Below are 14,139 nucleotides of genomic sequence, written 5' to 3' on the forward strand. Positions count from 1 at the left end.
ATGTTCATAAAGTCGATGTTCATGTTTTGACTTCCAATAGGTGCTTTGTACTTTGCTGATGCAAATTAAATTATTTGTATGGAACTTGATTTGTTAGTCCTTATTTAATATCCTTGGTGACATGTCAGGGTTTCGTTGAAAGAACTTGTTGACAATAAATGACCAGTCCAAGGTCATTTCGTAGAGTGGACGTATCAAAATGCTGGCCAGAATACGAGGACTGGTGATGGAGGTTGACACTCAGAATCCTCGTTTTCATCATTTGCTCTGCACTTGGAATTGCTCTCTCTGATTCAAGAAGTACTCCTTCTTCAGGGCTGGATAAGCATATTGCATGTCACTCAACCACAACCTCCTGATCATGAGCCTGGTGCTCAAATGACCATGACATTCACCTCCCCAATCATTTCTCCATATTTTGATAAAAATGCCCTTGTCTACATTCCTTCCAATGTAGTCAGATTGTGACATTGTCAATGGGAGGTCGTGTCACCAGAATGTCAACAACAGTGATTCCAGAATGTCAACATGGCAAACACTCACTGTCCAGGGCGATCTGATGGTCACATTCACCAATGAATTTCATGTCTCTGTCGTCCGGCATGTACAAATGCACTGCCTTTTTAAACCCAGATGTGACAGGGACAACCCAAGACTCTCCAAGGTTTGTGTCAGTGGATGGACCACTCTACCCAAAGACATCCTGTCTTAGATGTCAAGAGTATCACTCAAAAGTGTAGTATTCTTGACACTCTGTAGTAAAAATCTGATGTTCTAGTTGACACAACCAACAATGTCCAACATGAATTGATTGTGACATTGTCCATAATGTCCAAAGGCTCAAAGACACGTCCTCAACTGTCCTCATGAAGTCATTCAGAAGTGAACTTTGGGATCTCTGCATGTACATCCCAGTACTCTCCCGATCCCGAGGTACACGGGTGTGCAACAGTCTTGATGTTCATTAGTCTTCAATAGCCTATATTCTCAGAGAGCTGATCCCACAGTCGAGTTAGGTCATGTGACTGTGTAGATTCAAGTTTGATCTCACTTTCTGTACCGAAGTGCAACATGATGGTTTAAGCCATCAAAAGTGAAAGGGACCTTGGTCATTGTCTCCTGTCATTGGCGGCTTCCATCAAATCTGGCCAAGAGCCGCCCAGTAGATGCACAAGGGCTGCCTTCTTGAAGTGTCATCACTAAACACTAGAATCCAACTTTGGTCTGGACCCTTGACCTAGATCTGTCTGGCATGGTTGGACCTTCGAGGAGCCAAGGCTCCTGTCAGCTGAGGCCTTAGGGTCACAGGGACACACAAGCAGGTGCACCATGGCAAGGTCAGGATCCAGAACACCCGGTCTAGTCTGAGCCACAAAGAAATGGTATGAAATCTCCAGGATCTTCATCAGATCTTCACCATGCACCGGAAACAAAGGGTGTTCAGCAAATGCAAATAATAACAATATTCAAATGTCAGAAGTACAATAAGTATTTATTGACCATATGATTGTACAGTGTATATCATTAGCTAACCCTTCAAAAATACACATAAAATACATGTAAAGATACGTGTAGTATTTACAAACATGTGTTGGCAGGCTGTACAGGCTAAGGATATACATGTAATAACAATACCCACCCACCTCAATACTGCATCTCGCACCAGGCTTACTGTCACTTTTGCAAATAAAGCAGAGCTCTGTGCACCAGACAATGAAAACACAACACTCACAGTGTGTCACACAGATACTTTGGGATAATGTACTCAGAGACATACATATAACATGATGACAAAAAGAAAATGCAACCTCACTGTGTCAATGTGAAACAGCCTTAACTACATGTATCATCCTCAACATTATTGACCTACGTACCTTTGAAAACTGTTCTGGTTAGAGGGGTTTACAGACCTTACTTCAAGCCCTGGTCAAGATAAGACAATCTAAAACTTTCGTAAATCTACAAATGCCAAAATGATCATATCATTTTCTTTTACCATATACATGTACCTTTAACCTAATATCCTTAAACACTAGCTACATGTATCTACATGTAGAATAACATTATAATTCATATTCAAAATCTAAAAATAACTGTAAATGATAGAATATCTGGCACCGAAGTAATATGCATTACTGATCTTTGAGACCGATAATACTTTGTTCCCTTGACTGCTTGACATGTTCCAAGATGCTCTTACTGTGAAGGCCAACTCTGTTTACTCTAAAATTTGAAAATTTCCAATTGTGTGAATATGTAGATACGGGAATACAAATTTCAACAATGCTGTTGTGATGACTGATAAACAAACACTATGAATGCCAAGTTTTAGGAAATTTTCATGCATAATAACTGCATTATGACAATGTTTATTTCTAATTATCTGAGCCACGAGAAAATACAATGATCATGCACTCTATAGGCACAAGACAGATAGAATTATATCTAGCATGTATTGGTATATTCACTAAAAGGTTCACAATCGAACCAGGTCTATTTTCTATAAACAACAGTGGCACATTGACATCCTGCAACCCTCAAAGGAAGAGCCGATTTTGAAAAACAAAGCACCAAACTATGATCAGCTCAACTCCCAACCTACTACATGTACTATACAAAGTAGTAAACGGCCTAAAATATTACAATTGCAGAGATAGATGGAGCTCTTTTTCTAAAAGCATATATATTTTTTAGCAATAATATTATACTGTGGGGCCAACATACCTTTGATCTCATCTAGCATTCATTATGCCAACATGTAGGAGGTAAAGATGCCTCTCAACCAGCTTACAGCATTTTTTTCCAGTAAAAAACATTCAGAGCTGTATACATGTACCATGAGACATGTAAGAAGAAAAAAAAACTGAACAAAGTTCGATTTTCTCATTGGTTTGATCTCAGTGATAAGCCTGTCCTCTACTTTGCAGGCCAGCCTATTTGTACATTGTTTGCATGGAAATACTAATGTAAACCCATTTACACCGATGGCACCATGTTCATACACTGGAATAACCACAATAACTGCTGCTACCATTTGTAAAGAAATTCACAAAATCATGTGAACAATATACACAACAGAACATGGCCTTCAAAATCATTACATGATTCACAACATCTTGATTCTACACTTTACTTCCATCTGCTGGTTTATTACTCGACTTTGGAGCAGGCGGATTCTGCATTGGAGCGTAAGAATATAAATAAAGGGCACCACATACAAGACTTATAGATATAACAGTTTGTGCATTTAAGGCTGTTCCGAACAAAAACCTACAAACAACAGCAGTCAGAAGAATTTCTACAGAAGCAGCGAATAGCTTAACAATGGAATTGAGATGCTTCAGGAACATACTGGTCGTTATGCCAGCGATTGATATGTTCATGATAACACAGAGAACCAGGGGTTGCCCAAGAGCCTGCCAGCCCTCGGGCTTGACGAGGTCCTTGATGCCACCGGTCAGGCACAGCAGGACGATATTCGATATGATGCTATCCACGTACATAAAGAAGTTCTGCACCATGATGGGTACCTGTCCGCCATCTTTCTTCAGCAGGAACTCTGTATAGACGCCGGCCAAACACGACATGAATACCTGAACAAGTATAAGTAGTAAATGGTAGTTGAAGAAGGATACTTGTTTCTTTCCCTCCCCATCCGTGCCGCCGAATTTCAGCTCCTTGATGACGCAGCCAATTGCGAGGATGATGAGAGAGCCCCACTGGATCAGCGACAATCTCCGCTTGAATACAATCTGGAAAACAAATCATATAGTTTCTAAATACCGCAAAAACACAGGGTGTATTTGAAACAAATAATTTGGTACCATCGCACAATAGCTAACCAGGTGGTGCCAAGTACCTCGTTGAAACATTGAGTGTCCACTGCCATGTGGTACACTCAGGAATCAATCACAATGTATGCTATAGAAATACAATCAAAGCTGACATTGGAGTCAAACTATATAGAAGTGCCAGTAAAATCAACACCGTCACTCAGTTCATTGATTTAGGCAGGCATTAAGTCAATCAAAATCGACTCCCTGATATTAAGTATGATACTTGGTTTCAGAGTTGACAATTGCTACACTGTGGCCATCATGGCCACATTGGTAATATTGCCACATGTGCCCAATTGATTTTATATACTCGATGTCGCACAAATTCACTCAGGGTGCCTGGTGTAAAAACCTTTGCTTACCTGATACACAACACCAGTCACAATCACACGCAACTGTAGTAAAATGTAATATGTGGTTGGGTCGTAATATGCGAGGTTCACGAACTGCAGATTGTTGTACAAACAATAGAAGAAGGCTGGCACCATGTAGTAGATGATATCTGTAAAACAGAACAAATTATTACTTGATTTGATACAATAATCAAGCAGAGAGTAGCCGAGTTTCATTTCATGATGTTTTGCCAAATGATCTGATTTCCAGTACAAGTAGGCTACTTACATTTGAAATATTTCTTGACGTTCTTCAGAAGTGTCATGAAGGATTCCCTGGAAAGAGAGAGAACATTTTAAACCATTTATCTTCTTCATAACTTCTAGGCTAAGACAAGCCAAGTGTAAATTGACAGGGCTCGTGTAAACTTGCATGTCTTCTGGAACTAACAGTACTGCTGGCTGTAGCACATTCCTACTGATCTTTGAACTGGGGTGTACTCACTGGCAACTGAATATGGTTATGGACATGACAAGTTTGGAGCACTCCATGATGACCACCACTGCCACAGTGTTGTAGTTGTACTGTCCATCCTTCTTCTTACTCAGGGTCACAAGCAAACCTGAAAGAATTATTTGTTAGATTAATATTATTATCAAATGACCTTCTTCACAAAAATTTGTATCTCAGCACTGGTCATTGTGTCGTAGCCTCATCATAGGAGCCTGATGCGTGAAAAGTGGTGGCCGTACATCGTAGCAAAAACAAATTTAAAATCCCTACTCACCATTGTTGACAAACAAGCAGACGTAGACACAGAATATCAAGAGAGTGAGGGGAGAGTTGAACAAGCCATCAGGATGGATTAAGCCGAAGCAGTATTCCTTCTTCTTGGGTGGAGACATCTCCTTGGTTTCCTCAAGCAGTTTTGTCGTTGAGCCCTGCAAAGACAAAGGAAGGAGAGACTGAGAATTGACAACAGAGAGAGTCTGGAACTCCTTGCTGAAACCACATTTCTTTGATGAAACCCACTATCATCAAATCAGAAAGGCCATAAGGCACGGGAAATAGAAGGATAGAGAGGAGGAAATAGAATTGTCGCCTAAACATCCTAAAATTACAAACTGAGCTTTAGAATTGTGAAATCCTATTTTCATGGTCTCGGTCTACATGTACATGAAATGTCGCTACTTGCATATATATGCATATCAAAATCTGAATAAGTTCCAACAACAGTCAATTTAACACGAAAAGAAAAACAGAGACACAGCTGCCACAGTGCAGGCTGTCACATCACGAGCTCAAAATTAGAGGCCAATGGATTGCCAACTTACCATGCAACATACTGGTTAGAGTGCTCTAGGTGCCAAGTGGACAAAAACTGGGAGATTGATTATGGTCATCACATGCGCTGAATAGGAAGTTTTGTTTGCCTATGGAATCCGTCTCCCAGCATTTCAGAGAGCACAATGTTGACATTATCGAAATAATAGGCATCAGGGCTAGAAATTATGAAACCTGAGGGCATCCATTAAAATTGCATGTAATTTTGAGAAATGTAGCCTCTGGAATAAGTGAACAAGGCCAATTGAGATGGGCAAAAAGTCATGCATGATAATATCACATATTAAGTACTACTATAATAGGCCTACAAGTGCTGGTATAATTTTAAGTGTCCAGCTACTTTGACCAACATTTGTACAACCACATGAATGGTCTTTTAAAGCTGGCAACTTCATGGTCACATGGTAAGATTAGACAAGACACATCAATTATAATCAATAAAATCCACCTGACATAAAACCGAAATCGGCAAGTTTTTCTAAGCAAGAAGATGTAGGCCAAGGAAGACTTCTTTTTACTTTCCTTGGACACACCCACCACCTGAAAGAAAGGAGACAAACACATTCAAGACATGCATCTTTACATCCATAACTGTCCTCCTCTGCTTCACTCCCTTCAGTTTAAACTCCATATTGCATATGATATCACTAATCAGGTAAATGTACGTGAGGGCCCTAGGCCACGAAAGGAAATAAATTGGTCATTGGGGCATACACCATACTGAACTTCCAGTGCAGAGGGATATTGCCAACATAGCCTCAGCCCATACCGACCCACATTGCCTGGTAGCTGAGAATAAGCAGTGGACAGGCCTACATTTGAAGCTTTAGTAAACCTATATAATAGAATGGCATTGGGACCTAAGGAAACAGAGTAAGATTTCTTTATATGCAATTGCATCTCCAAACTTTATTTCTCACTGGCCTTACTCATTGATCTAGCTGATAAATTTGAACAGCAGCACCATCAAAGTTGTCTGTATTCACCTGTCTGTCATTTCATAATTTGCCGACAGATGAATCAGCAATCAACGATTGACAACAGGTCTATTCATGACTGAGTATATATGACTATGAGACATATGATGGTCACTTTATGTTGACTCTTTGTAGTCTACACTAGGACACCACACAGTATCGAGTCAGGCCCCTTTTCCAATCTCCAGGTAATTTCATGACATTTAAATTTGACGATTTGTGATTCGACTTTGTGTGAGAAATGAGAGAGGCGATAGTGACAAATCTAATGTCTATATATAGGACCCTAAATGATTTCTAGGAGGCTCTTGTATTGTGTCAATCAATGATGACTTGAAATCACGTAAATAGGAAAATGGATCGCAGGATTTGAAGGGAAATAATTCAAATGTACTATCCTACCTCAACTTCCTTCATCATTTAGGCCCTAACTCGGGAAATAGGCTTACTTGCACACAATGTACACGCTTACATGCTTACGATGTACACTGTACAGGCGTTGTTCTTGTCGTTTCTTCGCGGTGATTACTTCAGTGCTAGCCGTGAAATGTCGCCTATTGAGTGTCTTCTGCAATTAATGCGGTGTGTCGACAACTATCTGTAATTCTGTGTCCGTTTTTGTAGCTACTATCAGACGTACACGCGTACGCAGCAAGTACGAATGATTGTGACATTGTGAGTGCAGGTATCATTATTTCCCATGTTTAATTTCACGATGCCCGCAAGGACGGATCACAACGCAATCTCCAACTGCCACTATTCATTATCAAGTAATAAAACCTTTCGATTTATCATGAATATCTAAGTAGATGGATACCGGTATCTATTGTCACACTAATCCTCTCGATTCATATCTCAAATGTGATGAAATTGGATCAAGTTCCAGGGAAGTTTAAGGACAAATGATGCAATCCCATAGCCAAGAAACATCACATCACTTTGTCAATGTCCTGTCCGGTTGTTACAAGGACTGTGGAAATATTGGCACAATCACATACAGGACTCATCAAGGTTCCAATGACCGTGACGACACATGTGTTTAGACGCCTCGTTATACCAGGAGCAATTAGTGTCGAAATTTTAATTTCAAAGTCAAGTGATAATTCGGCAGAGGGACAATGCATAGTCTCCTCGATGCTTCAATTCTAGTCGTCTTCCTGTGTTAGGAGTTATTTATCTCTGATGACAAAAGTGGCCATTGTTTAAATATATTGTGCTCTTGTAAGAAGACGAAATATTTCTTTTAGGAGGACCTCCAACCCGCCCTAACTGGTCGCACCAAGTGGTGCCGCCTGCTGGTTGTGACAATTTCAGGTGGTTCCGCTCACAATGGACTGGTCGCTGTTCATCGAGAGATCTTCTTGGACGTACAAGTATGTGGAACACACTTTGGAGACTTATTTTGATAGCCGCCCTGCAAACATTTACCCTGCCTATTAATTAGATTCCACGCTTGTTGACACCAATAGTCACTTTGTTGGCGAGTTTTGAAATATTTTGAAATGTCAACTTCAACCGACCTTTGTGTGCTGTGGTCAAAGATTTAGATACCTGCACAGTTTGGTTGGCCTACCCCACTGGTAATTGGATAGCTGGACGAAAGCTGGAAAAAACTTTACAAACAACGTAAGTGGGTTAAAATCGGCGACAAAACATATTCTGATACGAGGAGCTTCCAACATGTCAAGATTGTGTCTTATTCAACATAGGGGGAAACAGTAAGTATGTTGTCAGTAAGTTGTTCCTCCAATGATCCAAGATGGGCCTAATTAGTGACTTAACAGGACATTTTATTGATTGTGACATGATTGTACTGTCTTATTAGTCAACATGTTCGAGCTATGTGAAGACGAGGACAATACTTTTCTTGTGAAACGAAGCATACCACTGTTTAACTATGCAAAGGGGAGAACAACGGCCGTCGCTGAAGACGGGGAGCTTCGCAATCAAGGTAGGCAAATACTGAAGGACAACCTTTACCGAAATTTGTGCCACCCCAGGTTCGATTTTATTTTCAGAGTGGCTTGTTCGTGATGAAGTGAAAGTCAATTGCCCATTGTACCACGTGAAGTCATTGGACATAGCAATAGGGAATCACTCTTGCATGTCCGACTAATGCTGACGCGCCAGCAATCAAAGTCCCCTAGGAATGGTGTCCTACCAACCATTTGACGTCGGCCGGGTTATGTGCATAACTATAAAAACCAATGCCAGTTATACAAAATATGTGAAAATGATAAAATGAGCATAACAGGTCCCAGCTGCAGGATCTTCCGAAAAGATGGCGAAATAAATATTGCATTCGTGTAGGCCTATGTCTTGCTGGATATCTTTTATGCACTTTTCCAATCTTTGGTTTATTTTCGGACAGCGCCTTGAATAATGCATAGATGTCTTCAAAACATTTGTGTAAGAACATCAATAACAAAACAACGTTCAAAAACGACCAGTGAAACGTGTTTTCTCAGTAAGCTTAAGATATGCGAGATTGTATACGTCATCTTGCATCTAGTCTTCAGTAATCCTATTGTTGAGGAAGATGTTCCGAGATGTACCCTCGGGGGACAAGGACACTTCAATATAATCCAATGAATAACACATGTAGTGGGACTTGTAAGCGCGGACATCGCCGACAGTCGTAGGTGCGATTGAATTCTAGTTTTGGGGCAACTAAACTACAATACACTACCAACCTTCGACTGCAGATTGCGCAGCTCCTTTACCTTTCGTATCCGATTGTTGATTTTGAATGCAAGACCAATATAAGCTACCGGTAACAGATGGGTAAACAGATTGGTTGTGACAATGGTTATAGATTCTAAACCGCGCGCACTGAAGATATCTGAATGCACCCAGCAAAAGACGAAACGTACACTTGAATTATATTAACAAGAGTTCGTGTTGAACTGTCAGATCGGGGATATAGCTCAGTGGTAGAGCATTCGACTGCAGATCGAGAGGTCCTTGGTTCAAATCCGAGTGTCCCCTGGCCTATAGATACTTTTAACATTTTTGCACTCAAAACTTTCGATGTGGTCTGGCACACTTTTTGGCAACAACCTGAGATGTGACGTGATATAAATATACAGTCAGTTACTAAATATGATAGTACAATGTACAGCTTGTACCAGTATAAACCACTACTCCATTGTCCCCAGCCATGCCTTTCTATTGGGCTATCACGGGGACAAAGACACCCCACAATTATTCATCAATAATCGATTGAAGAGAATAATCGTCTTTAATCTTTGATGGTTCTTCATCGATATGTAACCAGCACCCTTTCGTCTGTAATTCGTCTATCTCGATTACCGACTCGAGAGAAAAGGTTGTGACGTGGGAAGACAGTGACTTTGAAGAAGGGGCAAAATCTTCCTTTTCCTTGCCAATGATCTTGATGATTATCATAATCATATCTTTCAGATTCACCCTGACCACAAGATGTTTGCCTCGCAGAAGCGGTACGGTCGCCACCTAGCTACGAAATCTGTCACTGAACGCGACTTCGCAAGCCGGCGACGAGACATCGATGACTCAGAGAAGGTGACCCTACAAAAGCTAAAACTTGAGAAGATTAAAGTTTGGGAAGAATTAAGGCGGATTAATGTGAAGAGCCGAAGTTTGAAGCGAGGTTCGTTGATAGAACGGGAAATTGTTGCAGAGAGAAAGAAATTGGAGAAACAACTGCAGGAACAACATCGTCCGGTGTCTAGTGCCGCTATTCATAATCATTTGTCCGGGAGTCTGATGATACGGGGAGTACAGCCACAACCACGGCCTACGTTCAAAGATGAGGAAGGTAGGCCTATGCGTCCCAAAACCACATCAGCGTACCGGGTAGCACTGTCGGCGCGGCAAATTGTCGAATTGCGTCCGAAGACAGCTGGGGCATTCGTCCCATCTGGACAGGCGCTGTTGCATCGTGAATCGAGTGAGCTCCTCCCAGCGGCAATGAATAGAAAACTCCTCAAGGCTGACCGGTTGGCGGATTCATTAGACAATCTACACATCAGACACTATCTGTCACCGGAGGAACTGAAATTTGTTGAATCGAACAACCGCCACAACCGGACGACAAGGCCGTCTCACTCCGGTTGGCAACCACGCCGCCTACTGAGCAGCGATCAAACTAGAACATCCAGCGACGACGGTCTCGTACAGGCCACAGACGAGATTTCAAGTGTCTTGGACCATGATTCTGTCCAACCAAAACGACTGTTACAAAGAGAACGCAGCGCTAATAAACTGCGTGAGAAGAGTTTGTCAGTGGACGATATAAGTCACTTGCAGGGTTCAAGTGAGACAAGAGAGGCTAGGGAGGTTGTGAGGCGGATTGAGAGAGATTGTGATATACTGGCGACCAAAGGGTTCATTACAAAGCCAATGTCTCATCCAACTGTGGTGAAGCTTCCCTCGGTAGAACCGGAGGATGACAATGCGGAGGGGACAGACTCCAGTTAGCGACACTTTTTTATTGATTCCTTCTCATTCGTTATTTATCTGATAGTGGTGCATTGGTTTGCGCTCCGTTTGTGTTGGCCTAACATTTAGTTGTGTCAGCTAGGTTCAAAGACGAAGTTGTGGTAGTCCAGACCGGACCAAGATTATACGGTATGATCCTAATCTTAGGTCTAGGCTTCTCTAGCTACAGATCAGTAGTGAACATGTGGTATAGGACTTTAAAACTTGGGCGGAAACTTACTTATACACCGGTCGTCTTCCGCTGAGCTGTACTAGTCTGTCTTTTCATGTCAGTTTCACGATCATGACGATAAGCATGTCAGACTGTGCAGTTATATCCACTGCTAGTTAACTTACTGAAGAGTATTTTAGTGTAACGCCATCCTAAGGTGTTATCCCCCCCCCCCCTCCTTTACACCATCCCCACCAATACCAGTCATTAATCTTTTGGTTGAGACGCGGTCGTTGTCTTAGTTCACTCATCTGCCGTCAGATGGAAGCCCGAAGTACCGGTAACTTGTCAGTGTCGGGCATCGTCTAACGAGTTGTGGCAGTCTTAATGTAATAATAAATGCCCCCCCCCCCCCCCACGGGAAAGGTGTCCTTCCCTGCCCTATTGTGTAATGACGGATTAAGGCATGATTCTGTAGAGAACCATGACCTTCAATGCCTCACAGAATGAATAAAAGCGCATGACCGTGAGCCTGAGACGATAGGGGAGACGATCTATTAAATCTGTTATACCAGGATTGCACCATCGTGACGACAAATTTCAAGTAACGGTGAATTAGCCAACGTATCGAGTTTCAATCAAGATGTAGGCAGCTTGGGGATATAGCTTAGCGGCAGAGCAATCGATTGCAAATCGAGAGGTCCTTGGTTCAAATCCGAGTGTCCCCTGTTTTATTTTTAACCCTCCCCCCTCCGGTGTAAAGTTTTGTCACTTACACTGACCTCCTTCAGTGAATTCCATTTGGCTTATCAACAACCGGACCCTGATGTAAATACTTAGAATATACATGAACACTTCAAGGAAGACTACCGTCAGCTTCCCCACCAACAAAACGGAGACGCAAAACATGATGATGTGTCTTCGGCGTTGACCCTCGTCGCGGTTTCTCACAGGCAAAACTGGACGGTTAGATCACGGACTAAGTTTGCATCATCTTGGTTAGTTGAGAATGAACGGAATATTTGGACTACATCAGACCAACCTTATGACTATTTGGAGAATAAACGCCGTATTCTCAGGCAACAAAAGACGCAGCGTCGACGGTGACTTGGGGCATGAAGCATCAGTGGTTGTTCCTCAAATTTAAGTGTTACCATGCAAAAGAGAGCTAGAGAGACCATGTCCCTCCAATACAGGAGAAAAAAAGAAACTGTGTCAATCTATCTTTCGGTGTTTCCAAACAATGAGATTCCGTGACGGAGACATTCAAAAATGTCACATCGGCAAAGCTTGGCCGAGGCGCGGTCTTTTTTAGTTAATCAATCAGCCGTCAGACGGAAGCACAAACTTAAAAACGGATCTTCAAAGGCATCACACATTTCACTGATCAATTTAAGTTTGTCCAAAGATGTACGGGAAGAAAATATTGTATCATGGGATTTCAATCTCTGAGATGTTGACATTCATGGTCTCTATAGAACCATACAGTACCATTATACGTCAGAATAAATGGCCCGACACCTTTTCCAGCGGACCTACTCGACTGCTACGCCGGTATTGCACCATCACGCCATCGAATTTCATATATCATTAAGTGCGGCCAAAGTATAGAATTTCAATCAGCAAAGAACCCAGCTTGGGGATATGGCTTAGTGGTTAGAGCAATCGTCTCCAAAACGATAGGTCCTCGGTTCAAATCCGAGTATCCCCAAATAATTTTTTATACATCGCTTACATCAAGAATTTATAAGGACTATATTTTTATAAGGCCAGCACTATGTTTTATCAGTTCTTGTTGATAATGATACTCCGAGTGCACCTCTCAGCAATAATCAGGAGGGTCGCATTGTTTCTTATTGAGCGGTGTCGAATCAAGCTACCCGGCAGGAACAGATGTGGTGACATTATCCATTCGTTCTTGATGGATTAAAGTCGCGTGTCTTGGCGTACGGAAAGAAAACCTCCCCGGGTTTCTAGCCATGATCCTGTTGCGTTATCAATAAAACTGCCTGCGAATCCACCTTTCATTTCACCGATACCAGGAATTTGGTTCACTGTCGCACATGCAAATATCAGTTTGATAAGACCAGACGCTGTCAAAGACAAACAGAAAGCCACCATGACATCGGCTACATCGAGGCCAACTGACCCAACCAGCGCTGTCAAGCTTTGGAAACAAAAAAGTGTCTTTCAACATTAAGACTGACCTGTGCCATTCATGGCACAATAAACGTGACACGTTTGGTTGGCAATCTGGGCCGTGACTGGGGACGACTTTCGAGTGGATTGAGCAAAATGGGCGGTAGATGGCCACCATCTTGGACAAGATCCCCGCCATTTTGTTTGTCTGATTCCACATTTCCTACCTCGGGAAACCTCGTGTCGGCTCTATCCTTTGGTTTTAAAGTACTCCTCCTCATAGCGAAATCAGGAAGACTGTGGCGGTACATGAGCTTTCGGGAGGGGAATTCATTGCACATCGATGACAGCCTTCCATTTGGTCGGCTCTCAGCCATGATATTTCTGAGTTCCGTATGACTTTTTGATAAGTTCACTTTACCCTTATTGCAGTGCCTTTTGAGATGCATGTTGATGCTGTCCAAAGATCTCGTCCGTAACTTTGGTTTCTGCGGCGGTTTATACGATTTCAGTCTTGAAGAAGAGAATTCACGCTTTAACAAAACAGCGCCACGTGGCATAAAATGCCCAGAATTCCCTACAACAGGTCGGATGGGTTGAATAGTGAGCACCTCCGCTGTCGCATGTTTCTCCTGATCTGCATCAATGCATGTCAAGTCCACGTTTTGATTAGAGTCTGACAACAACTCAGATGGCTTTGGAGCTGCGCGAGCTGGATAACTATTTGGTTTATATGCATCCTGTCCAACTCCCTCGATTACCCCCGTTTCACGCGATCGGAACAACCTTTGTTGCTCTGCCTTTCCGCACCCAAGTGAAACTTTCCGCTCCCCCCAACCTTTATCATCATCCGCGTAGACGGCGCCGGCGGCTTGTT

The 14,139-nt window shown here is 42.3% G+C and overlaps 2 protein-coding genes and 3 non-coding genes across 8 annotated transcripts; 4 read left to right on the forward strand and 1 right to left on the reverse strand.

Moving 5' to 3' along the window:
* Window positions 1-1,473: 1,473 nt before the first annotated feature.
* On the reverse strand, window positions 1,474-9,307 carry LOC135485341 (UDP-galactose transporter senju-like). Of its 4 annotated transcripts, none has more exons than XM_064767240.1 (6): window positions 9,184-9,307; window positions 4,957-5,110; window positions 4,674-4,791; window positions 4,458-4,504; window positions 4,199-4,338; window positions 1,474-3,752 (listed from the first exon to the last, which is right to left on the reverse strand). In XM_064767240.1, exons 2-6 carry the CDS (start codon window positions 5,072-5,074, stop codon window positions 3,123-3,125), a joined length of 1,053 nt encoding a protein of 350 aa, XP_064623310.1. In that variant the 5' UTR covers window positions 5,075-5,110; window positions 9,184-9,307; the 3' UTR covers window positions 1,474-3,122. The 4 variants fall into 4 exon arrangements, with proteins under 4 accessions (XP_064623310.1, XP_064623311.1, XP_064623308.1 ...); XM_064767241.1 differs by lacking the exon at window positions 9,184-9,307 and adding an exon at window positions 8,471-8,539; XM_064767238.1 differs by lacking the exon at window positions 9,184-9,307 and adding an exon at window positions 6,893-7,052.
* On the forward strand, window positions 7,192-11,345 carry LOC135485342 (uncharacterized). Its single transcript, XM_064767242.1, has 2 exons — window positions 7,192-8,441; window positions 9,914-11,345. The coding sequence occupies exons 1-2, from the start codon at window positions 8,388-8,390 to the stop codon at window positions 10,949-10,951; spliced, it is 1,092 nt and encodes a 363-aa protein (XP_064623312.1). The 5' UTR covers window positions 7,192-8,387; the 3' UTR covers window positions 10,952-11,345.
* On the forward strand, window positions 9,407-9,478 carry Trnac-gca (transfer RNA cysteine (anticodon GCA)). The gene has a single exon. It is a non-coding gene; the product is annotated as a tRNA-Cys (tRNA).
* Window positions 11,346-11,779: 434 nt separating the features above from the next.
* On the forward strand, window positions 11,780-11,851 carry Trnac-gca (transfer RNA cysteine (anticodon GCA)). Its single transcript has one exon. It is a non-coding gene; the product is annotated as a tRNA-Cys (tRNA).
* Window positions 11,852-12,761: 910 nt separating this feature from the next.
* Trnaw-cca (transfer RNA tryptophan (anticodon CCA)) lies at window positions 12,762-12,834 on the forward strand. Its single transcript has one exon. It is a non-coding gene; the product is annotated as a tRNA-Trp (tRNA).
* Window positions 12,835-14,139: the final 1,305 nt, after the last annotated feature.

Source organism: Lineus longissimus, chromosome 3 (assembly GCF_910592395.1).
Source record: "Lineus longissimus chromosome 3, tnLinLong1.2, whole genome shotgun sequence".
NCBI lineage: Eukaryota > Metazoa > Nemertea > Pilidiophora > Heteronemertea > Lineidae > Lineus > Lineus longissimus.